This window comes from Scyliorhinus torazame, chromosome 5, assembly GCF_047496885.1.
Source record: "Scyliorhinus torazame isolate Kashiwa2021f chromosome 5, sScyTor2.1, whole genome shotgun sequence".
Lineage (NCBI taxonomy): Eukaryota > Metazoa > Chordata > Chondrichthyes > Carcharhiniformes > Scyliorhinidae > Scyliorhinus > Scyliorhinus torazame.
In genome coordinates, this window is record NC_092711.1 from 169,581,592 (window position 1) to 169,608,356 (window position 26,765).

At 46.7% G+C, this 26,765-nt stretch overlaps 1 protein-coding gene and 1 long non-coding RNA gene across 2 annotated transcripts; one reads left to right on the forward strand and one right to left on the reverse strand.

Annotated features, from left to right (window-relative positions):
- Positions 1 to 1,368: 1,368 nt before the first annotated feature.
- LOC140420607 (uncharacterized) lies at positions 1,369 to 17,902 on the reverse strand. Its single transcript, XR_011946471.1, has 2 exons — positions 17,694 to 17,902; positions 1,369 to 9,828 (listed from the first exon to the last, which is right to left on the reverse strand). It is a non-coding gene; the product is annotated as an uncharacterized lncRNA (long non-coding RNA).
- Positions 17,903 to 18,277: 375 nt separating this feature from the next.
- Positions 18,278 to 25,903, forward strand: LOC140420601 (uncharacterized). The gene is made up of 2 exons (XM_072504602.1): positions 18,278 to 18,420; positions 24,359 to 25,903. Exon 2 carries the CDS (start codon positions 24,946 to 24,948, stop codon positions 25,663 to 25,665), a length of 720 nt encoding a protein of 239 aa, XP_072360703.1. The 5' UTR covers positions 18,278 to 18,420; positions 24,359 to 24,945; the 3' UTR covers positions 25,666 to 25,903.
- Positions 25,904 to 26,765: the final 862 nt, after the last annotated feature.

The window sequence follows — 26,765 nt, forward strand, 5'->3', positions numbered from 1 at the left end:
ACAAAAATCACATCCAACGTTCCTTGTCCCAGCACTGAGGGAATGCTGCACTGTCAGAACAGCCTTCTTTCAAATAAGATGTTAAACTGAGGACCTATCTGCCCCTCTCAGGTGGGTGTAAAAGTTCCCACAGCCACTATTTCTTGGTCAATATTTATCTCTCAATCAACATCACTAAAAACACATCATCTGATCATTATCACGTTGCTGTGTGTGGGATCTTGCTGTGTGTAAATTGGCAGCTGCGTTTCCGACATTACAAACGTGACTACACTTTAAAAGTACTTCATTGGTTGTAAAGCACTTTGGGACGTCCTGTGGGTGTGAAAGGTGCTTTGGAAATGCAAGTTTTTAAATTGAAGATTTATGTTATCTGATCTTGTTATCTGGAACTTAATTGTTTTCAGCCACACCCAACCTACCATTTAATAAATTCACTTTGGTTCAGACAAGACTTTAACCAATTAATGCAGAGGCAGAATTCTCTGGATGGTAAATTTAAAAAGAAGCTTATTAAATGAACAAGGTTTACTGAATAACTTTAAGACATTGACTGGGTGATCAGTCTGCAGAAGCGTAACCCTCTCTGGCTCCTTCTTTGACAGTAATTCTTGTGGAGTTCAGCCTCGGGAGTCTGGCTCCTTCTTTGACAGTAATTTCCTTGGAACTCGGCCTCGGGAATCTTCAGTACTTGGCCAACAAGGAAGACCTTCGGAACCTCTACTTTTATCCCCAAAGTGACCATTACCTCACGTCAGAGTTGGGCCTGTTGCAACATGACAATTGGTCAATTTGGTCACTGGGTCAATTTAATTGGATCCCCAACTACTTGCACCAGTTTCTCTCTTTGACAGGGGTGGCACAGTGGTTAGCACTGCTGCCTCAGTGTCAGGGACCCGGGTTCAATTTCGGCCTTGGGTCACTATCAGTGTGGAGTTTGTATCACCCCATGGGTTTCCTCCAGATGCTCCCGCAGTCCAAAGATGTGCAGGTTAGGTGGACCAGCCATGCTAAATTGTCCTTTAGAGTCCAAAGATGTGCCAGTTATGTGGGATTAAGGGGTAATGGAGATAGGGTGGGGGAGTGGGCCTAGGTGGGATGCTCATTCAGCGGGTCAGCGCAGACTCGATGGGATGAATGGCCTTCTACACTGTAGGGATTCTATGATCCTATGAATACATTACAACTGTTTCATACTATCCGTTTATCTGATTCTATACAATCCCTTATTCATACAGTTTCAAATGTTGAGGCTAATCAGAGCTTGAAGGTCTCTCTCGCCAGTACATTTATCCTCATTGCACATTATTTACATGCACAGCAATGAACATTTTACATTTTGAAAGCAAATAAAACTCAGTCTTTCACTATAACCACTGATTCATTAATTGTAACACAATTAAGGCTCATTACTTATTCAGTCAACAGTTACTGACTGGTAGCTAATACAGTAATCTTTCATTAATACTGTTGGATAATATAAGGTACATTGGTTCAAAGAGACAGTTTTGTGGAAGGCAATATCTTTCTTACTAACCTTGACTGGATTGAACAATGAGTCTTAGACTGAGCATGATATGATGTTCTGTAGCTTTATAAAATTCTGGAACAATTGTTTAAACAATTTCCACTAGTTCAGCAGTTTCTGAAAAAGTTTTGGTTGAAACAGTATTAATTTTTAAAATTAAGGTCCAGTCACATGTTAGAGTTTAACATGGTTTCTTTGTCCTTGTTACCTAAAACAATGAAGATGGACGAGTGATTGTTTTTAAAAAATGAAATATTACTACTGAGTCATATCTACAATTTCTGACATCTCAAAAGCACTTAATTAACTGTAAAAAGTTTTAGGAGAATCTGTGGGCCATGAAAGATGCTATAGAAATGTAAATTATTTCTAGAATTAGTCCCGAAACTCAGCCCACTTGCGACGATCAGCAATAAAATCGGAGTCTTGAATTTGTGCCTTTCTCTCCATTTCAAATACCTCCTGAAAATCCAAACACAGTATATGAAATTATTAGATATAAACCAGAACGAGTTGTTGTGAGTTGGGATTCAAAATAAACTAGGAAAATAAACTTGCAGGGCGGTGGAATTACTTAGATAATTGATCCAAAGAGCTAGCATGGGAATGATGGGCAGAATGGCCTCTTTCTGTGCTTTATGAGCCTCGTTTACATTTGAGGAAAGTAGGAATTACTTGGAACTCACTTCCTATGAGGGGGGGGGGGGGAGGTAGAAGCAGAGATGAAGGAATGTTTCCCAAAGGAAATTTGATGGGCACTTGAGGGAAATAAAGCGACGGGGATAGAATGGGGAAATGATTTGATATGGGGAAAAAGGCACTGAAGTGGATGATCAGCCATTATCGTATTGAGTGTCAGTGCAGACTCGATTGAATGGCCAACTCCTGCTCCTATGTCCCAATGATACAAAGATAGGGAGGAAAGTAAGTTGTGAAGAGAACATAAGGAGGTTAGAAAGATATATTTTACATGAGTGGGATCAAATCTGGCAAATTGAGTATAATGTGGGAAAATGTGAAATTGTACATTTTGTCTGGAAGAAAAAGAAGCTTCTCTTCGAACTAGTGAGAGATTGCAGAGCTCGGAGACTCAGAGGGATCTGGGTGTCCAAGAGCATGAATCACAAAAGGCGAGTATACAGGTACAGCAAGTAATTAGGAAAGCTAATAGAATGTTATTGTTTATTGTGAGGGGAATTGAATACAAAAGTAGGGAGGTTATGCTTCAGTTATACAGGACATTGGTGAGACCACATCTGGAGCACTGTGTACAGTATTGCTCTCATTTAAGGAATGATGTAAATGTGTTGGAAACAGTTCAGAGAAGGTTTACCGGACTCATACCTGGAATTGGAGGCTGGTCTTATGAGGAATGATTGGACAGGCTGGGCTTGTGTCCGATGGAGTTTAGGTGACTTGATTGAACCGTATAAGATCCCGAGGGGCCTTGACAGGATGGATGTGGAAAGGATATTTCCTCTTGTGGGACAATACAGAAATTGGAGTCACTTTAAAAGTAATAACTTGTCCATTTAAGGCAGAGGAGAACTTTTTTCTCTCTGAGGGTTGGGAGTCTTTGGAACTCTCTTCCTCAAAGGGCAGTGGAAGCAGAGTCTGTGAATATTTTAAAGGCAGTGCTGGATAGATTCTTGTTAAGCAAGGGGGCGAAAGATGAGTTAGACCATAATACCATAAGAAATAGGAACAGGAGTAGGTTATTCGGCCCATCAAGCCTCCCCGTCATTCAATGGCTGCTCCAACATTTCTCTTGTCCACTTTCCTGCCCTTTCCTGTCAGCCTTCATTCCCTCACTGATCAAGAATCTATTGCAGCTTTAAATATTCACAAGGACTCTGTCCCCACAGCTCTCACAGTTCCAAAAACGCACAACCCCCAGTGAAGAAATGTCTCCTCATCTTGGTGTTAAGTTGACATCTCTTTATTCTGAGACGATGCCCTCTGGTCCTCGACTCTCCCATTAGAGGAAACATCCTCTCAGCATTTACCCAATTAAGCCCCTTAAGAATTCTATATGTTTCAATGAGATCACCTCTGATTCTTCCAAATTGTTTAATCTTTGCTCTAAGACAATCCCTCCTTATCGGGAATCATCCAACTGAACTTGCTCCAAACAGCCTCCAATGAAATAATATCTTTCCTTAAATAAGGGGACCAAAACTGCTCACAGTTCTCCAGATGTGGTCTCACCAGCACCTTGTACAGCTGCAGCAAGACTTTGCGACTCTTATACTCAACCCCCTTGGAATCAGGGCCAACATTCAATTAGCCTCCCTGATTACCTGCTGCACCTGTCTGCTAGCTTTGTGTTTCGTGCACAGGACCCCCCAAGTCCCTTTGTGTTGCAGCTTTCTGCAGTTTTTCTCCATTTAAATACTGTTCTTTTGTTCTCCCTTCCAAAATGAACAACTTCACATTTTCCCACATTATACTCCATTTTCAACTTTTTGTCCACTTACTTAACCTCTCAATATCTCTTTGCAAACTGTTTGTATCCCCCTCGCAACTTACCTGTCCACCTATTTTTATGTTGTCTTCAAATTTGGGCACTGTACGTTCGCTTCCTTCCTCCAAGTCATTAATATAAATTGTACACAGTTGCGATCCCAGGACTGATTTTTGCCTCAATCCCTTTTTGAATAGTGGGGTCACATTGACAGTTCTCCAATCCTCCAGTACTTCTCCAGAATCCAGGGATTTTTGGAAAATGACAACCATGCATCCACTATCTCTGTAGCCATTTCTTTTCCGATCCTAGGATGCAAGCCATTAGGACCAGGGGACTTGTCTGCCGTTTGCCTCATTATTTGCCTCTAAAACTAGTTTGGCAGGGTGGTGGGAACGGGAACAGCAGGCCAGTAAGTGTAGAGACTGGGGGGGAAAGTGAGACTGAGATAAACGTAGCGCAGAGTTAGAGCAGGCAGAGGGAAGCCGCAGGGCTCAGCGGGACTGTAGGTCTGGAGTGCATTTGCTTCAATGCAAGAAGTATATCAGGTGAGAGAGATGAACTGAGAGCCTGGATTACTGCATGGAACTCTGATGTAATTGCAATTAGGGAGAAATAGCTAAAGGAGGGACAGGACTGGCAGCTTAACATTCCGGATATCGTTGTTTTAGACGGGACAGAAGGGGAAACTAAAGAGGTGGGGGAGTTGCATTGCTGAATAGGGAGCAGATCACAGCTGTGTTGAGGGAGGACACATTGGAGGGATCTTTCAATGAGGCATTATGGGTGGAGCTCAGGAATAGGAAGGGTGAAATCACAATGTTGGGAGTGTACTATAGACCTCCCAATAGCCCGCAGGAGACAGAGGAGCAATTGTGTAGTCAGATACTGAAAACGTGAAAAAAGTAGGGTCGTTGTGATGGGTGACTTTAACTTCCCCCATATTGACTGGGAATCACTTACAGCCAGGGCTCGGATGGAGAGCAATTTGTTAGATGTGTCCATGAGGTCTTTTTCATACAGTATGTTGACAATCCAACCAGGGAGGGGGCCATACTAGACTTGGCATTGCGGAATGAGCCAGGCCAGATGATTAATGTTTCAGTGGGAGAGCATTCTGGGCTTAGTGACCATAATTCCATAAAATTTTGAGTAGTCATGGATAAGGATAAGAGTGGCCCGCGGGTGAGGGTGCTTAATTGGAGAGGGCCAATTACATCCAAATTAGACAGGAACAGGGGAATGTGGATTGGGAGCGGCTATTTAAGAGCAAATCCACGTCTAACATGTGGGAGGCTTTTAAAGACCAGTTGATTGAAGTGCAGGGCAGGCATGTCCCCGTAAAAATGAAGGATAGAAATGGCAGGATTCGGGAACCATGGATGACAAATTGTAAGCTTAGTCAAAAGGAAAAAGGAAGCATATGATAGGTCTCAGCATCTAAAAACTGATCACGCCCTTGAGGAGTATAAAGCCCTTGAGGAGTACAGTGAAAGTAGGAAGGAACTGAAACGGGGAATTCGGCCAGCCAAAAGGGGCCATGAAATGTCTCAAGCAAACATGGTCAAGGAGAATCCCAAGGCTTTTTATGCACATATTAGGAGCAAGAGGGTAGCAAGAGAAAGAGTAGGCCCACTCAAGGGCAATGGAGGGAAGTTCTGCGTGGACCCGCAGGAAGTGGGTGAAATGGTAAGGAGTACTTTGTATTCAGTGTTCATTAGGGAGAAGCACATGACGGATGTTGAGGTCAGAGATAGGTGTGTGAAAGCTCTTGAGAACGTCAATATATCAATGGGGGAAGTGTTGAGTATCCTAAATTGCATTAAGGTAGACAAGTCCCCAGGGCCGGATAGGATCTATCCCAGGTTACTGCGGGAGACAAGGAGAGAAATAGCTGGGGCCTTAACAGATATCTTCACATCCTCTTTGACCACAGGTGAGGTTCCAGAGGACTTGGGAATAGCCAATGTTGTTCCTTGTTTAAGAAAGGAAGCAGGGATAATCCAGCAAATTATTGGCTGGTGAGCCTGACATCAGTGGTGGGGAAGCTTTTGGAAAAGATGAGGGACAGGATGTATGCAGATTTGGAGGAAAATGGACTAATTATTGACAGGCAGCATGGTTTTGTATGGGGAAGGTCATGTCTCACCAACGTGATCGAGTTGTTTGAAGAGCTGACAAAGAAAATTGATGAGGGAAGGGCGGTGGGTGAAGTTCATATGGACATTAGTATGGACAAGGCATTTGACAAGTCCCACATGGCAGACTGGAAAAAAAACTAAAATCACATGAGATTCGGGATGGGCTGGCTAGATGGATATAGAACTGGCTTGGTTATAGAAACAGAGAGTCGCGGTGGAAGGGTGTTTTCAGAATGGAGATCTGTAGCTAGTGGTGTTCCGCATGGATCAGTGCTGGGATCTCTGTTGTTTGTAGCATATATAAATGGTCTGGAGGAAAATGTGGGTAGTCTGATCAGTAAGTTTGTGGATGACACTAAGATTGGCAGATTTGCTGATGGTGCTGAGGATTGTCAGAGGATACAACAGGATGTAGATAGATTGGAGACTTGGGCACAGAAATGGCAGGTGGCATTTAATCCGGACAAATGCGAGGTGATGCATTTTGGACTATCAAATCTAGGTATGAATTATACTGTAAATGGCAGAACCCTTAGCAACATTAACATACAGAGGGATTTGGGCGTGCAGGTCCACAGTTCCCTAGAAGTGGCAACACAGGTGGCCAAGGTGATTGAGAAGGCATATGGAATGCTTGTCTTCATCAGCCGGGGCAGCGAGTACAAGAGCTGGAAAATCATGTTGCAGCTATATAAAACCTTGGTTACGTTGCATTTGGAGTATTGCATGCAGTTCTGGTCACCACATTTTCAGGATGTGGAAGCTTTGGAGAGAGTGCAAAGAAGGTTCACCAGGATGTTGCCTGGTCTCCAGGTTCTTGGCTATGAGTAGAGGTTGAATAAACCAGGATAGTTTTCACTGGAAAGACGGAGACTGAGGGGAGACCTGATAGAGGTCTACAAAATAGTGAGAGGCATAGACAGGGTGGATAGTCAGAGGCTATTTCCAATGGTGAAGTGTCAATCACCAGGGGTTACAGGATCAAGGTGAAAGGGGGAAAGTTTAAGAGAGATGTGCGAGGTAGGTTTCTCACACAGAGACTGGTGGGTGCCTGGAACGGCTGCCAGAGGTTGTGGTGGAAGCAGGCACATTAGCAACATTTAAGAGGCAACTGGATGGGTACATGAATCGGGAGGAAGTAGAGGGATACGGACCGAGTAAGGGTAGAAAGTTTTTTTATTAGTTAGCACATCATGATCGGCACAGGCTTGGATGGCCGAAAGGCCTGTTCCTGTGATGTACTTTTCTTTGTTTTTACTACATCTCTAGTGATGGTATTTAATTCCTTACCCATATTTATTTAGCATTAATGGAATATTCGACACTGATGCAAAATATCTGTTTAACTCCTTTGCCATTTCCTTGTACCCCATAACTATCTACCCAGATTTATTTTCTAAGGGGCCTCTGTGGAGTTGAGGTTACAATCAGATCAGCCGGGAACTTATTGAATGGTGGAGCAGGCTCGAGGGGCCAAGTGGTCTACTCCAGCTCCTAATTCGTATGTTATCACATCCTTTATAATAGATTGTAGCATTTTCCCTCCTACTGATGTCAGGCTAATGGGTCTGTGGTTCCCTGTTTTCTCTCTCCCTCCTTAAATAGTGGGGTTACATTTACCACCTTCCAATCTGCAGGAGCCATTCCAGAATCTACAGAATTTTGAAAGATGATCACAAATGTATCCACTATCTCTACAGCCGCCACTTTCAACGCTCTGGGATGTAGAGCAGCAGCTTTTGGAGATTTATTAGCTTTCAATCACATTAATTTCTCCAGTACTGCTGTTTCACTAATACGAATCTCTTTCAGTTCCTTGTGCTCACTAGTTCCTTGGTTCTCTAGTGTTTTGGGGACAATTTCTGTATCTTCCTCTGTGAAACAGACTCACATTGTTTAGTTTCTCTGCCATTTCCTTATTCCCCATCATAAACTCTCCTGTCTCTGCCTGGAATGGACCCACATTGGTCTTTGCTAATCTTTTTCTTTTCACATTCCTATATATAGGAGCTTTTCCAGTCGGTTTTTATGTTTCTCACCAGTTTGCTCTCATATTCTATTTTCTCTTTATCAGTTTCTTGGTCCTCCTTTGCTAAATTCTGAAACAAGTTCCCAGTCCTCAGGCTTCTTAAAAGAATCGATATTTTATGTAACTATGTAACACATCCTGAAATGCTGTGCTTGCCTGTCTAACGTTTATTGTAAGTACCCAATCTACCACATACAACTTATTCCTCAGACCTTGGCAGTTTCCTTCTGTGAGAAACACCCAGATGAATTAAACAGAGTAACCGTATACCCACCTTAGCCCATCTTCATGGCAACATGGCCGCATTGGGGTACTTCCAAACAGAAATGCAAAATTAATAAACCTTTAACTTCCAAACACCCTTTCACTCTGTGATCCTCGTGAAAACTGAAACCAAGTATTTGCCACAAGGCTCAAAGAGCATCAGCCCACTGGAGGCAAAGTCGTGAGACCGGCCAGCCCAGCAGAAAGAAACCCTCCGACCCTCCCCATTGACCAACTGACAGAATGAATGAAATGCCATGCTGCATTGAACTGAGAACAGAAACAATAACAGCAGAATCCAACCCTGTAATCACTTTGAACTTGTTGGTGTCTCAGCAGGTGTGATGAATCACAAAATCAGTTCCCACATTGGGTGCAGATGAACTCGCCACCGTCGAGGCAGCTGGGATGGATCGCTGAATTCCTCCCTAATCAGAGCAGGTGAACGGCCTCTCCACTGTGTGAATTCGCTGATGTCTCTGCAGGTTGGATGAATCACTGAATCTCTTGCCACACTGAGAGCAGGTGAATGGCCTCTCCCCAGTGTGAACTCGGTGATGTTTCGGCAGGGTGGACGAATGTCTGAATCCCTTCCCACACAGAGAGCAGGTGAATGGCTTCTCCCCAGTGTGAATTCGCTGGTGTGACTTCAAGCTGGATAACTCAGAGAATCCCTCCCCACATTGAGGGCAGGTGAACGGCCTCTCCCCAGTGTGAACTCGCTGGTGTCTCTGCAGGTTGGATAACCGGGTGAATGCATTCCCACAGTGAGAGCAGGTGAACGGCCTCTCCCCAGAGTGAACACACTGGTGACTCTTCAGGTTGGATAGACGAGCAAATCCCTTCTCACACTGGGAGCAAGTGAAAGGCTTTTCCCCAGTGTGGGCTCGCTGGTGTGGCTTCAGGCTGGATAATTCAGTGAATCCCTTCCCACACACAAAGCAGGTGAATGGCCTCTCCCCAGTGTGAATGCGTCGATGGATCTCCAGTTTAGATGGGACTCTGAATCCCTTCCCACAGTCCCAACATTTCCATGGTTTCCCCATGTTTTGGGTCTCCTCATGTCTCTCCAGGTTGGACAATCAGCCAAAGCCTTGTCCACACACAGAACAAGTGTACGGTTTCTCCCCGCGGTGAATGGTGTGATGTTTTTTCAGGCTGTGTAACTGGTTAAAGCTCTTTCCACAGTCAGTGCTCTGGAACACTCTCACTTGGGTGTGTGTGTCTCGGTGCTTTTCCAGTCACACTGATGTTTAAAATCTTTTAAAGTTGACAGATCGGGCAAACATTTCTCCTTCTAGATTCAAAGGCCGTGATATTCAGGACGATGAATTGAGTAACTCTGTCAAATCGCCACGTGACCTTTTAGATTTCTGTCTGTATCTCCTCCTCTTCTAATATCCTGGAAAAACAATTTACAGAAGTCAGCACTTTAAGACAGGATAGAAATTCAAAACAGACAATTTTTCTTTTCTCTCTTGTTCCCCCGTAACTGTAAATCTCCATCCCACACACTCTCCCTCCAGTCTCACTCTGCTGTATCTAATATTATCCCTCCCAATTCTCCTGAAGGTGCTGATTCAGGCCGATTGACAGATTCATGTTCACCGCTTCCTGAACTGGACACAGAGATCAGAATAAATAAGAGCTGTATTTGGCCATTCGACCCATCAAGCCTGCTCAACCATTCAATGAGATCATTGGCTGATCTACCTCAGCACCATTTTCCCATACTATCCCCATATCCCTCGCTATCTTCAATATCTAGAAACCTATCAATCTCTGTCTTGAAAATACTCGATAACTGAGGCTCCACAGTTCTCTGGGGTAGAGAATTCCAAAGCTTCACCACATCCCCATCTCCATTTTTCTGCCTGTTCCCTAGAACCCTTGACTGTCTCGTCAATCAGAAATCTGTCTGGGGGGTCCACACGAGGCGGATGTGGGAGTAGCTGCTTTTCCGCAGGTTCTGGTGCCACTCGCCTAGAATCCATCATTTATCCTGATTGGCCAGCACTCATCTACCTCATCCTTGAATTAATATTTGTTCTCATATCCCTGAAAGACTTGAGGGGTAAGGTTTGGTGAGATTATGCCGAAGAACCTTATGAAATCAGTCGATAAAAGAGCGCAGGATTCAGCAGGGGCAGAGCCGCCTTTTCAACATGGCGGCCTGACCTTCAGGAGGTTTCTTGACCCCGCGCTCTCGGAGGTGGTGAAAATGATGATTGACTAGAGGCTGCCTGTGCTGACTCAATATCTGTGAGCTTATGTGGCCGAGCTGTAAAATACCATGAAGAGGCTCGATGATCCGGAGGAGAGAATCTTGAACTTTTGAGCAAGATGCCTCCTCGGCTGAGGCAAAACTTCAATCCTTGGCAAACTGTCTTAGTGACGTGGCAGAGGTCCTGGAGGACTTGGAGTACTGAGGGTCAGAGAAAGAACATTCGCGTCGTCGGCCTGCCAGAAGGTGTGGAGGGTAAGGCTCCCATTAGGTTCTTCGAGGACCGGCTGCCACGTTTTCCCAAGCTGGATGTGAAGCCTGGGTGTTTCAAATTAGAACGGGCATCGTATCCTGTCTTTGAGCCTGAGGGATAGTTTTCATCCCAGGCCTGTAATCATTCACTTCCACAACTTGAAAGATCACCAGAAGTTCCTGGAGACGGGTAATGTGAGGTGGGACCTGGCTCCATGAGGGAGTAAGTTTTTCCTTCTTCCGGGACTTTTCGGCAGCAACGCAAACGGAGCATCAAGGCTTCGGTGAAGTTTGAAGGGAACTCAAGGCTGTGGGAGTGAATTATGTCGCTTTATCCGGAGACCCTGAAAATTGTATCTGGCAACTCCGTCAAGTCTTTTGATAATCTGACTGCAGCCCTGGCCTTCGTTAAATCCACGAAGGGCAAGGATTTGGAGGGATGGTTTGCAGCTCAGACTAACTCAGGCTCTCATCCGGACTCGTTCCCCATCATTTAAAAAAAATATATTGAGAGTATCCAATGCTTTTTTTACCAATTAAGAGGCAATTTAGCGTGGCCAATTCACCTACCCTGCACATCTTTTTGGGTTGTGGGGGTGAGACCCATGGAAACATGGGGAAAATGTGGAAACTCCACACAGATAGTGACCCGGGGTCAGGATCAAACCCGTTGGCCTCTGCTTGTGATTTGAAGACTGAGAATTTTGGAGATATTGTATTCTCGGTATTTGGTGCAGTAAGGATTAAAAGCCGGAGTTAGTGTGTGTGACTTCTGCAGTCATGTTTCTTAAAGAAATCCTAGTTTGAAAGACAACTAAATTTTGGAGCCAGAGGTGCAGTTAAAGCATCGTAAAAAACGTGGGCTAATGGAGATCGAGGGGATTCCTTGTGGAGTTAATTAGATTTCAGCTTGTAAAATGATGTCATTACTGGGAGGAACAACGGTTTCAGGCTTTTTGCAGCAAAGCAGTGTTTTAGTTGAGGATTAGTTCAAGATGTGAGCAGAGGTCAAGCATCTCAGTTCAGTTGAAAATATATGTCTGTAGCTAGATTTGCAGTTTCTTTCCAAGCAGTTCAGAAGAGTGTCATTAGAAGGCGAGCTGAAACAAGCTGAAACAGCTTCCCAAGTTTCTTCATGGTTCTGACAGGATTCAGATCTTTTCTTTAAAGTGGTGACACAAGATCTCTCTTTCTCAAAGAACCTGTAAAGCAGGTTTTGCTGAGGTCTAACTGTGTTTAATGGTGGATTGAGAGCTGAGATGGTGTTTTTGTTGTTTGAGTGGGAATAAAGGTAGCAGTTAAGGGTTACTGTATTCACTGTATTGATTAGCATTGTTTAAGGGCTAATTGTCAGCTGTTTTCTGGTGTGATGTTAAACATATTTTAATATTGTGTCAGTAATAAAGTTTGTTTTCCTGTAGCACAGCCCTATTTTGTGTGAAATCACTCCTGGAGTGAGATATCCTTTTCTCACAGTCTGACAAAACACAAATAAAATATTGGGGTTTGTGTCCAGTATCCGAGCCACTGTTCGGGCCTGGTCCGGGATCATAACAGTGAGGAGGTGGGTTATGTGGATGTTTAGAGAACTTTGTACCCAAGGAGCAGAGATTTTACCTTCTTTCCAGCCCCACATCAATGTCATACTAGAAACGACAATTTGTTTGTGCCGAGGACGATCCTACACCTGGTGTCCACTTGCATCACAGGGAGCATCGTAATCGCAGACCTTCCCCCGTTTGTCTGCAGTTTCTGCTCGAGGGCTCACCCCCAGGTCGAGAATATGGAGGTTTGGAGCCTCCCTGAAAGGAGCTACATCATTTACGACGCACTTTACGGAAGAGTTTAAGTTCTTCCTTTCGGTTAATTCGACCCCTGGTATTTACCACTCCATTTTGTGGGAGACGTGTAAAACTCACTGCTAATAAAAAGTGCAGCATTCTGGAGAACCAGTGGCGTCTGGAGGTTTGTTTCGCGAAGGCGGAAGAGAATTATAAGAAGGCTCCTAGTAAACTATTGCTGAAGGAGGTTAACGCAGCAAGAGTGCCTTTGGACTCCCTGTTGACTCAGCAGGTTGAGAAAAGTTGAGAGTTTGTGAGGCAGACGTTGTACGAGTTTGGGGATAAGCCAACCAAATACTTGGCTTGTTTGAAGGGGGGGGGGGGGGGGGGGGGGCGGGGGGGCTTCAAGGGTAAGCCCTCTTTTCTTGCTAAGTTACCCTTCAGATGGTTCCCCATGGGATTTAAATATCTGGGCATGTCAATTACCCCCCTCTTTCAGACAGCTATATGGGGCCAACTTTCCACAGCTGATGGTGACTATTAGGTGGGACCTTGCCCAGTGGTCGGCTCTTCCGATTTCATGGTGAGGGAGGATTGTCTTCATTAAAATGAATGTGTTGCCCAGACTGCTGTACCCTCTGCAGATGCTGCCTGTACTGCTGTTGTTAAAGAAATTAATGGAACAATTAGCACATTTATCCGGAACAAAAATAAACCTCGCCTCAAGTTTGTTCAGCTCCAATCACCAGGAGCTAAGGGAAGGTTGGGTCTCCTGAATATCAAGTTTTATTAATTGGCCTCTCGTCTTCGGTTCATAAGAGATTGGGTTAGGATGGACCCAACATCCATCTGGCTCAATACAGAAGCAGACCAGTCAGGTCTCCCTCTATCCAAAACTGGGATAGGTTGATTATGGAATGCATCTCCATGCAATTTTTAATGTCTGTACTTCATTCCGAGTCTGATGCATTGGGTAAAGTATGGGACTCCTATCTTAAATACATACGCTCCAATTTGACTGACTTGTTCCTCCTGGGCTTTCCATGCGTGAATTCAATTTAACTTTGGCCAGGAGTGGGGCACAGTGGGTAGCACTGCTGCCTCACAGCACCAGGGACCCAGGTTTGATTCCTTGAGTGGCTGTCTGTGTGAAGATAGACATTCTCCGTGTCTGCGTGTGTTTCCTCTGAGTGCTCCGTTTTCCTCCCACAGTCCAAAGATGTGCAGTTAAAGTGGATTGATCATGCTGAATTTCTCCTTAGTGTCCAAAGAGGTGTTAAAGAAATTACTGCAACAATTAGCACATTGATCTGGAACAAAAAGTAACCTCGCCTCAAGTTTGTTCAGCTCCAATCACCAGGAGGGTTAGGTGGGTTGACCATAATTAATGCACAAGGTTACAGGGATAGGGCAGAGAGTGGATCTTATTGAAGTGTTCTTTCCGCGGGTCAGTGCAGATTTGAAGGGGCAAATGGCCTCCTTCTGCACTATATAAATTCTATGTCATCTCTGTTCTGTTATTCATTTGAATTTGACTATAGTCTGTTTTATAATATATTGGGGTGTGCGACCTGCATCGTTATCCTCCGTTTTTATATAATCTTACCCTCTTTCCCCACTCACTATGTTAACCTGTTAACTGGTTGTTCACTGATCTGGCATTTCATCTAAAGGTCCCTCAAATATCCTGTTCCAAATTAATTCTGCAATGTGTTGTATTTATGCGGCAATAGCTCTTGTTCTGCTCTGTGACCATTTTCCACCAGTTTTTCTGTTACGCTGCTGCATTCATTGTTTAAAAAATGGTTTAAAAAAATATATATATTAAAAATCTGTCTAACTCATCCACTCATCCATGAATATATTTAACTACCCCCAAGCCTCCACTGGTCCCCGTGGAAGAGAAATCCAGAGACTAACAACCCTGAGGGAAGAGATGACTGGAAATATATAATGTAGCTACAGCACAATATTACAAGGCTAGAAATAATAATAAAAGTACTTTATTACTGAACCATAAATAATATATCTAATCTGCACCATCTAACAACACTGGACATCTCCGTCTGATAGTAATTTATTGTCCCCCTTAAATGTCAACCATCTCCTGGGGAAACCAGCCATTTAATCATGAACATTAGAAAACTGACCATCCTTTTAGCCAGACAAACAAATGTATCAAGGGCGGCACGGGTGGCACAGTGGTTAGCACTGCTACCTCACAGTTCAGGGACCCAGGTTCAATTGTGGCCTCGGATGACTGTCTGTGTGGAGTTTGCGCTTTCTCCCCGTGTCTGTGTGGGTTTCCTCCGGGTGCTGTGGTTTCCTCCCACAGTCCAAAGATGTGCAGGTTAGGTGGATTGGCCATGCTAAATTTCCCCTTAGTGTCCAAAAGGTTAGGTCGGTTCACTGGGTTACAGGGATAGGGTGGAGGCGTGGGCTTAACTGGGGTGCTCTTTCTAAGGGCCGGTGCAGACTCGATGGGCTCCTTCTGCACTGTAAATTCTATGATTCTATGAAGCTGAGGGAGTAAAGGATGTCAATGTTTTTAAGAGAGCGACGTGGATCAAGCTTTCCAGAGTCTGCACCTTCCCTGGATTCACTTCCTTTCCCTTCAGTTGCTGCATGTCACTAATTGAAGGTCAAAATGAGAAAAGAAATGGAAAGGGGGAGAAAAGAAAGTGTTTTACTCACAGATGTTGGAGACAGGGGAAGTTTCAGTCTGTGTAAAGCTCAATCTTCATTCGGGGAAGTTTCAGTCTGTGTAAAGCTCAATCTTCATTCGGTGAAAGACTGCGGTGCGGCAACCGAAGAGGAAAGGGTTGAATTGGACCCTCCGGAAGGTCGCTGCCCTAGACTCGACATGTATGCTCAAGTCGTCAGGAGTTGCGTCAATGCCAGATTCATCAGTCGCATTCACAAGACAGCCCCGAACATCACCCAAGCACAACGCAATGCCATCCACGTTCGAAGACCAACCGCAACATAGTCATCAAACCAGCAGACAAAGGAGGGGCCACCATCATACTGAACAGAACGGACTACTGCAAAGAAGTGTACCGACAACTCAACAACCAGGAACACGTCAGACATTACCTGCAGATCCGACCAAGGAACACACCCGCCAACTCAATAGACTGATCAAGACCTTGGATCCAGACCTTCAGAGCACCCTACGTCCTCTCTTCCCACATACTCCCCGCGTTGGAGATCTCTACTGCCTCCCGAAAATACACAAGTCCAACACACCAGGCATGCCTATCGTGTCAGGCAATGGGACCCTGTGTGAGAACCTCTCTGGCTACATCGAGGGCATCTTTGAAACCCATCGTACAAGGAACGTCCAGCTTCTGTCGCGATATGGCGGACTTCTTACAGAAACTCTGCACCCATGGGCCAATCGAACCAGGAACATTCCTCGTCACAATGGACGTCTCGGCACTCTACACCAGCATCCCCCATGACGACGGCATTGCTGCAACAGCCTCAGTACTCAACACCATTAACTGCCAATCTCCAGATGCAATTCCGCAACTCATCCGCTTCATTCTGGATCACAACAGCTTCACCTTAGTCAACAAGTTCTTCATCCAAACACACGGAACAGCCACGGGGACCAGATTCGCACCTCAATATGCCAACATCTTCATGCACAAGTTTGAACAAGACCTCCTCACCGCACAGGACCATCAACCAACGTTATACACCAGATACATTGACATTTTGTTCCTTTGGATCCACAGCGAACAATCACTGAAACGTCTACATGATGACATCAATAAGTTCCATCCCACCATCAGACTCACCATGGACTACTCTCCAAAATCGGTTGCATTCTTGGACACACTCATCTCCATCAAGGATGGTCACCTCAGCACTTTGTTTTACCGCAATCCCACGGATAACCTCACAATGCTCCACTTCTCCAGCTTCCAACCTAAACATATTAAAGAAGCTATTCCCTATGGACAAGCCCTCCTATACACAGGATCTACTCAGACGAGGAGGAGCGTAACTGACATCTACAGATGCAGAAAGATGCTCTCGTACGAATGGGACATGGCGCTCGACTCATCGATCGACAGTTCCAACGCGACATAGCAAAAAAACGCACCAACCTCCTCAGAAGACAAACATGGGACACAACAGACAGAGTACCCTTCGTCATCCAGTATTTCCCCGGAGCGGAGAAACTACAACATCTTCTTCACAACCTTCAACATATCATCGATGAAGACGAACATCTTGCCAAGGTCATCCCCACACCCCCACTACTTGCCTTCAAACAACCGTGCAACTTCAAACAAACCATTGTTTGCAGCAAACTACCAACCTTCAGAACAGTGACCACGACACCACACAACCCTGCCATGGCAATCTCTGCAAGATGTGCCAGATCATCGACATGGGTACCACCATTACACGCGAGTACATACTCGTGCGACTCGGCTAATGTTATCCACCTCATACGCTGCAGGAAAGGATGTCCCGAAGCATGGTACATTGGCAAGACCAAGCAGACCCTGCGACAATGGATGAAGCGACATCGCGCAACAATCACCAGGCAGGAATGTTCCCTTCCAGTCGAGGAACACTTCAGCAGTCAAGGGCATTCAGCCTCTGATCTCCGGGTAAGCGTTTTCCAAGGTGGCCTTCAGGATGCGCGACGATGCAGAATCGCCGAACAGAAACTTATTGCCAAGTTCCGCACATATGAGTATGGCCTCAACCGGGACCTTGGATTCATGTCGCAGTACATTGACCCCCACCCACCCCCACCATCTGGCCAGGGTTTGCGAAATCCTACCAACTGTCCTGGCCTGAGATAATTCATATCTCTTTAACCTGGGATTACCCCTCTCTGGATCTGTAGACTTAATTACCTGCAAATGCCCGCATTCAAAGCATTGTCTTGCATCTTTGACTGTGTCTATATATGTTTCTGGAACCTACCTCTTCATTCACCTGAGAAAGGAGCAGCGCTCCAAAAGCTAGTGATTTGAAACAAACCTGTTGGACTTTAACCTGGTGTTGTAAGACTTCGTACTGTGCTCACCGCAGACCAACGCCGGCATCTCCACATCACTGTCTTTAAGAGAAAGAGAGAGAGACCTGGGCCAAGCTTTGCAGAGTCTGCACCCTCCCTGGATTCACTTCCTTTCCGTTCAGTTGCAGCAAGGGACCAACTGAAGGCCAGAATGAGAAAAGAAAGTGTTTTGCTCACAAATGTTAGAGACAGGAGGAGGTATCAGACAGTGTGATGTTCAATCTCCATTCACACACAAAGCTCGCGCTGATTGGCTGGAGGAGGAGAGTCCTTCCGGTCCTAACTCTTCGCATTGGTCAACGCCTCAGCAGGAAGGTCAGGGGGTGGCCTTTCCCTCGCCTCTCTCTTGGACATGCGCAGTCCAGGGCCGGGGGAGAAAAAAATCACCGAGAGGCTGCTCGCTCTGGCCGGAGCTGTCAGCCGGTTGCCTGGAAACCTTGTCTCGAGGAGGGGGAACAATGAGTGGGTCGGAGCTGCTGTGACTGCCGGACCTGCGCACTGGACCCTGAGACGTCACCGCGGATTTCTCTGCGTGCGTCAGAAAGTTGTTGACCAATGGGAAGAGTTGGTGAACCGGAAGGACTCTCTTCCCCATCCAATCAGCTCCGCCATTGTCTGAATGCGGAAGCTGGACACAGAGCAAAACTGGGGCCTCACACAGACTGAAAACGTCTCCTGTCTCCAACATCTGTGAGTATCTCTTTTATTGTCGTCACAATTTTCAACATAGACTCATTTACAGGGCACAAGGCCCGATTACACTTCACATTAAACGAATCAACAGTCACCGAACACGAAACAGCTACAAGGCACAAGGCCCGATTACACTTCACATTAACGGTTAACCAGTCACTGAACACGAAACAGCTACAACGCCTAGTTACACTTCACATTAACGATTAAACGATCATTGAGCATAAAACAGCTGCGAGGCGCAAGGCCCAATTACATTTTACGATAACGTTGCAACAGTCATTGAACACAAACAGCTGCAAAGCGCAGGGTCGAGATACGTTCCCGAATACCAATCAGCCAGTTATTTATCACAACCAGCCGCAAGGCACAGGCCCCACGTATAGTTCAGATAACAATCACACAGATTCGTAACTCGAACAGTCGTAAGGCACAAGGCTAACCAAACGACTGTTCCAAAAGCATAAGGAAATAAAAACACAAGACACAACCACATCGAGGCAACCACCTCTAAACACATACACAAGCAGTCGCGAGGCGCAAGGCCCCGAAACCATACGACCACTCCAAAAGAAATAAAGAAAAAGAAAAAAACGAAACCCAAAAGTACAACACACAACACAGACAGGTTTCGAAGTAACGACTCTACACACATGAGACAAGCAGTCGCGAGGCACAAGGCCCCGATACAATACGGCCACTCCAGTACAAATATGAACCTCAGGGCCTCAATTTATCTCAACAGTTATCATATCAAAAACCCAGTCACCGGGGACCAGGCCTTAATTCACCCCAGAAAAAATTTACCAGGATAAAATCCGTCATCGAACATTAATCCCTGCTCACCCGCCCCCGTTCACCCCGCCCTGCAGCCGACACCACGGAGGAAAGGCCCCCTCCTTGTAAGAGCACAGACCACCGGTGAGCCAGGCCCGGGCGCGGCGGAGGAGAGAGGGTTCCCCCCTTCTGGACCCCGCCCAAGGGCTCGGGACCATTCGGAGGGAGAGCAGTTTCACATTTTAACAATTTCATATCAATAACCCAATCACCAGGCCTCAATTCACCCCAGAAAAGATTTATCAAGATCCAATCCATCATCGAACACTAATCCCTGCTCACCCGCCCCCGTTCACCCAGTCCTGCAGCCGACACCACGGAGGAAAGGCCTGGCTGAAAAGCACAGACCCCCGGGGCGCCAGACCTGAGCGCGGCGGAGGAGAGAGGGTTCCCCCCTACTGGACCCTGCCCGAGGGCACGGGACCATTCGGAGGGAGAGCAGTTTCACATTTTAACAATTTCATATCAATAACCCAATCACCAGTCACCAAGCCTCAATTTACCCCAGAAAATTTTTATCAAGATCCAATCCATCACCGAACACTAATCCCTGCTCACCCACCCCCGTTCACCCCGCCCTACAGCCGACACCCCAGGGGAAAGGCCCCCCCATGGCTGAGAGCACAGACCCCCGGGGCGCCAGACCTGAGCGCGGCGGAGGAGAGAGGGTTCCCCCCTCCTGGACCCCGCCCAAAAGCACGGGACCATTCGGAGGGAGAGCAGCTCCACACTGACCAGCGTTCCACTATTAATACTAGGATACCATTTCGGAAAAAAACAAAACGAGTTAAATGTAATAGGCTACTAAATACAACAAGGCAAAGAAAACAAGAAAACAAATCCCCCAGCATACATAGAAAAGTCTATAGAAAAAGTCTATTAATTTTGCAAGTGGTACCAGCGCTCTTGCCGAAATTTCACGAGAGACAACATGTCCTCAAAGTCCTCCAGTGGCAGCGGCCTGAGTCGCTCCAATGTTGGCAACAGTCGAAAATGGGGAAGAAAGTCCCGGAGTCAGTCCCATCCGCCCACAGGGCGTCCAGGGGGGGCGAGGCCCCGGAGACCCCAGGAATGGCAGCAACCCACCCCGGGCTGCAGGCCCGCCCATCGGACAATCGACACCCCGGTTCCGTCCCGCTGCTTCCAGCAGCCTATCCAGCTGCCATCCTTCCTCCATTCCTTCGTCCTCCATTGGGCGAACTCAAAACCGCCGACAGCAAACCTCGCAGTCCGAAGCAGCGTCTCCGCAGCTTAACCGCTGACTTGAAACACAACTGGTCGCAGTACTCCGAAACTGGTCTCCCCTTCCCTCGGGGACCAGGAGCAATGGGCGCCGAGTTGCTGTTTCACCCCATCCAGGAAGCTCCCAGAGGCGGCCTGCCTTTCGAATCGGCCCGGGGGCGGACACCAAGCTCGCACACAACCGCCCAAGCCTCCTCCACTTTTCACCCCAGGAGTTTGGACAGTGTCGGCCGTAGCTCCCACAATCCCCCACGCTGGGGAACCCGCTCTATCCGCCGCACGGGCGGGTGATCAGGTACTGTGCATGTCCAAGGGTGAGGGGAAGCTGCGCATGTGTGGAGGCAAGCCCAGCCCCTGACCTTCCTGTGAGGTGTTGGCTAATGGAAAGAGTTAGGACCGGAAGGACGCTGGTCCTCCAATCAGCGCGGGCTTTATGTGAAAGGAGATTGGGCTTCACACAGACTGAAACGTCCTCCTGTCTCCCACATTTGTGAGTAAAACACTTTCTTTTCTCCCCCTTTACATTTTTTTCTCATTCTGAAGGGAAAGGAAGTGAATCCAGGGAGGGTGCAGACTCTGCAAAGCTTGGCCCAGGTCTCTCTCTCTCGTAAAAACATTGACATCCTTTGCTCCCTCAGCTTGACACATTTAGTTGTCTGCCTAAAAGGATGGTCTCTTTCCTAATGTTCACAATTAAAGGGCTGGTTTCTCCAGGCAATGGCTGATATTTAAGGGGACAGTAAATTAATATCAGACAGACATGTTTTGTGTTGTTATATGGTACCGATTAGATATATTATTGATGGTTCTGTAATAAAGTACATTTATTATTATTTCTAGTCTTGTAATATTGTACTGTGGCTACGTTATATATTTCCAGTCATCTCTTCCCTCAGAGGGTTATTAGTCTCTAGATTTCTCTTCCACAGGGACCAGTGGGGTGTGGGGGTCATTGAATATATTCATGGATGAGGTGGACTGATTTGTAATAAGTTATTTTTGCAAATCATTCTTTAAACAATGAGTGCAACAGAGTAACAGTAAAAATGGTGGGAAATGGGCACAGAGCAGAACAAGAGATATTGCCAACATAAATACAAGCAACACACTGCAGAATTTTATTTTTTTAATTTAAAAATGTTTTCATTCCAGGTTTTTCAATAATTTTTACAAAACACTCCAAAAAGGAAAATAATACAATGAAAACAGGGCAATATGCCAACGAAACAAAACAACTTAACCCTCTAAACGATTAACAATTTAACACACATCTCAAAGCAAAATGGGGCATGCGCCCCTTACAAAAAGCAAAATAAGTCAGCCTGTCCCGTCCCCCCCCTCCCTCCTCCTCCCCCCCTCCCCCCACCCTCTCCCTGGGTTGCAGCTGCTGCTGACTTCCACCTAACGTTCCGCGAGAAAGTCAAGGAACGGTTGCGACCGCCCGGAGAACCGCTGCAAGGACCCTTGCAAGGCAAACTTTATCTTCTCCAACCTAAGAAACACCGCCATGTCATTGACCCAAGCCTCTACGCTTGGGGGCTTCGCGTCCCTCCAAATTAACAAGAGCCTTCTCCAGGCTACCAAGGAGGCAAAGGCCAGAACTCCGGCCTCTTTCGACTCCTGCACTCCTGGATCGTCCGATACCCCAAATATCGCTATCTTCTAGCTCGGTTTTACCCGAGTATCCAAGACCTTGGACATAGCCTTTGCGAAGCCCTTCCAAAATTCCGTAAGCGCTGGGCATGTTCAAAACATATGGGCATGGTTTGCTGGGCTCCCCAAACACGTCACACACCTGTCCTCTACCCCAAAAAAACTTACACATCCTCGCCCCCTGTCATATGTGCCCTGTGCATCACTTTAAACTGGATCAGGCTGAGCCTGGCGCAACATGAGGAGGAATTGACCCTGCCCAGGGCATCAGCCCACAGGCCCTCATCCAGCTCCTCCTCCCACTTGCCCTTCAGCTCCTCCACCGAGGCTGCCTCCGCCTCCTGCAGCTCCTGGTATATCTCCGATATCTTACCCTCCCCGACCCACACGCCCGAAACCACCCTGTCCTGTATCCTTCGGGCAGGCAGCAGCGGGAATTCCCCTACCTGCTTTCTCACGAACGCCCGAACCTGCATATACCGAAAGGATTTTCCCGGAGGTGACCCAAATTTCTCCTCCAGTGCCCTCAGACTGGCAAAAGTCACATCGATTAATAAATCCCCCATCCTTTTAATTCCCGCTCGGTGCCAGCTTTGGAAAACACATTGCAGAATTAATTTGGAACAGGATATTTGAGGGACCAGAGCCTCAAAATGAAATGCCAGATCAATTGAATAACCAGTTAACAGGTTAAAATAGTGAGTGGGGAAAGAGGGTAAGATTATATAAAAACAGAGAACAATTCAGTTTGTAAAATATTACAAACAGACTAACAGCATATACAAATTAAAATGAATAACACAACATAGATGACATAGAACTCCTACAGTGCAGAAGGCAATTCACCCCTCAAGTCTGCAGTGAGCCTCAGAAAGAACACTTCACTGAAGCCCACTCCCCATTCTATCCTCGTAACCCGGTGCATTGATCATGGTCAATCCACCTAACCTACACGTCTTGGACACTAAGGGGCAATTTAGTGTGACCAATCCACTTTAGCACAGTGGAACCACCCTTTTGGCAATGGCACCACTCGGTTCTGCCATGATTAACGCTCGGATAATAGAAGAAAGATGATGGATAATAAGCACACGGCACATCTACCGTAACTAAGATAAGATAATCCGAGTCCCTGGAACACTCGAGAAGAAGACATTCAATTGGCGCTCACAGAATAACAACTCCCTTCAACAGGATAAAAGATAACAATTTCAGACAACAACACCATGATAGGGAAAGAGTCCGGATTAGAGCCTAAGTTAGTCTGAGCAGCAAATCATCGCTCCAATCCTAGCTCTTCAAGGATTTACCGAAGACCAAGGCAGTAGTCTGATTATTGAAAGACTTGACGGAGTTGTCGGATACAATTTTCAGGGTCACAGGATAAAGTGACATAATTCACTGTAAGGTGAGGTGGGAGCCAGGTCCCACCTCACCTTGCCCGTCTCCAGGACCGTCTGCTGATCTTTCAAGTTGTGGAAGTGAATGTCCACAGGCCTGGGATGAAAACTGTCCCTCAGCCTCAAAGACAGGATCCGATGCCCATTCTAATTGGAAACACCGAGGCTTCACATCCAGCTTGAGAAAACGTGGCAGCCAGTCCTCGAAGAACCTAACGGGAACCTGACTCTCCACATCTTCTGGCAGTTCTTTCTCTGACCCTCGGTTCTCCAAGTTCTCCAGGAGTCCACCACACCACTCAGCCGGTTTTCCAAGGATTAAATTCTACCGAGGAGGCATCTTGCTCAACATTCAGGATTCTCTCTTCCGGATCATTGAGCCTCTTCATGGTGTTTTACAGCTCGGCTTCATGAGCTCACAGATATTGAGTCAGCTCACTCAGCCTCTGGTCAATAACACGGAGAATGTCGCTGACATAGATCGGCCAATGATCCCACAGAATAGACGAGCAGGCTCGATGGGCCGAATGGCCAACTGCAGCTCGTATTTGTTATGATCTCTGTGTCCAGGACAGGAAGCAGTGAGCATGGATCTGTCAATCAGCCTGAATCAGCACCTTCAGGAGAATTGGGAGGGTGAATATTAGATACAGCAGAGTGAGAATGCAGTGAGAGTGTGTGGGATGGAGATTTACAGCTTTGGGGAATGAGAGAGGAAAGAATGTTCTCCAGGAACTAGAATTGTCTGTTCTGAATTTCTATCCAGTGCTGACAATGATGTCTTTTGTAAATTGTTTTTACAGGATATTAGAAGAGGAGGAATTACAGACAGAAATCTCAACCGTAACCTCTCGATCTGACAGTCTCTCAATTCCTTGGAACTGAAAATCACCGGACATTGAATCTAGAAGGAGAAATGTTTGTCTTTTCTGTCGGCTTCAAAAGATTTTAAACATCAGTGTGACTGGAAAAGCACCGAGACACACACACCCGAGTGAGAGTGTTCCAGAGCACTGACTGCGGAAAGAGCTTTAACCAGTAACACAGCCTGAAAAAACATCATACCATTCACAGTGGGGAGAGACCGTACACGTGTTGTGTGTGTGGACGAGGTTTCAACTGATCGACAAACCTGGAGAGACACGAGGAAACACGCACCCTGGAGAAACGGTGGAAATGCGGGGACTGTGGGAAGAGATTCAGGGCTCCATCTCTACTGGAAACTCATCGGCGCAGTCACACTGGGGAGAGGCTGTTCATCTGCTCTGTTTGTGGGAAGGGATTCATTCAGTTATCCGCCCTGCGGACACACCAGCGAGTTCACACTGGGGAGAGGCCGTTCACCTGTTCTCAGTGTGGGAAGGGATTCACTCGGTTAGGCAACCTGCAGATGCATCAGCGAGTTCACACTGGGGAGAGGCCAATCATCTGCTCTCCATGTGGGAAGGGATTCACTCGGTTAGACAACCTGCGGATACATCAGCGAGTTCACACTGGGGAGAGGCCGTTCACCTGCTCTCAGTGTGAGAAGGGATTCACTGCTTCATCGAGCCTGCTGAAACACCAGCGAGTTCACAGTGGAGAGAGGCCGTTCACCTGCTCTCAGTGCGAGAAGGGATTCACTACTTCCTCGAGTCTGCTGTCTCACCAGCGAGTTCACACTGGGGAGAGGCCATTCATCTGCTCTCAGTGTGGGAAGGGATTCACTCGGTTAGACAGCCTGCGGATACATCAGGGAGTTCACACTGAGGAGAGGCCGTTCACCTGCTCTCAGTGTGAGAAGAGATTCACTCAATCATCCGACCTGCAGAAACACCAGCGAGTTCACACTGGGGAGAGGACGTTCACCTGCTTTCAGTGTGAGAAGGGATTCGCTCGGTTATCCAACCTGCAGATACATCAGCGAGTTCACACTGGGGAGAGGCCGTTCACCTGCTCTCAGTGTGAGAAGAGATTCGCTCAGCTATCCAACCTGCAGACGCATCAGCGAGTTCACACTGGGGAGAAGCCGTTCACCTGCTCTCAGTGTGAGAAGGGATTCACTCAGTTATCCCACCTGCAGAGACACCAGCGGGTTCACACAGGGGAGAAGGCGTTAACCTGCTCTTAGTGAGAGAAGAGATTCAGATATCCATACACCCTGCAGGAACAGTAGCAAGTTCACACCTGGAAGAGGCCATTCACCTGCTCTTAGCAGGGGAAACATTCAATGATCCGGAGACACTAGCGAGTTAATTCTGGGGGGGAGACCATTCATCTGCCCTCAATGTGGGGAGGGGTTTTGTGATTCATCGCATCTGTTGTGACTCCCAACAAGTTCACAATAAATTACAGATGTTGGCTCCGTTGTTATTGTTTCTGCTCTCACTGACATCCAGGACTGCATTTTGTTCATTCTGACATCTGGTGAATGGTGATGATTGGAGGGTTTCTTTCTGCTGGACTGGCCGGTCTAACACCTCTGCCTCCGGTGGGCTGACCATTTTTGAGGCTAGTTGCGATTACCTGGTTCCAAGTTTGACGAGGAGCACAGAATGAAAACGTGTCTGCATGTTGGAAGATATTTAGTTCCCAAAGCAGCCATGTTGCCATGAAGATGGGCTATGGTGGTTACAGGGTTCTTTTGCCTAATTTATCTGGGTGTTTCCCGCAGAAGGAAACTGTCATGGTATGAGGGGCAAGTTGTCTGGTTGATTGGGAAATTACAATAAACGTACCACGGAAAGTGGCAACGCAAGTGGATAAGTTAGCCAAGAAGGCATACGGCCTGCTTGTTCAGCACGGTAGCATAGTGGTTAGCACAATTGTTTCACAGCTCCAGGGTCCCAGGTTCGATTCCCAGCGTGGGTCACTGTCTGTGCGGAATCTGCACATTCTCCCCGTGTGTGCGTGGGTTTCCCCCGAGTGCCCCGGTTTCCTCCCGCAGTCCAAACATGTGCAGGTTCGGTGGATTGGCCATGCTAAATTGCCCTTAGTGACCAAAATTGCACTTCGTGTTGGGTGGGGTTACTGGGTTATGGGGATAGGGTGGAGGTGTCACCTTAAGTAGGGTGCTCTTTCCAAGAGCCGGTGTAGAATCGATGGGCCAAATGGCCTCCTTCTGCACTGTAAATTCTATGATTCTATGCTTGTCTTCATTGGTCGGGGCATTGAGTATAAAAATTGACAAGTCATGCTGCAGCTGTACAGAACCTTAGTTAGGCTACACGT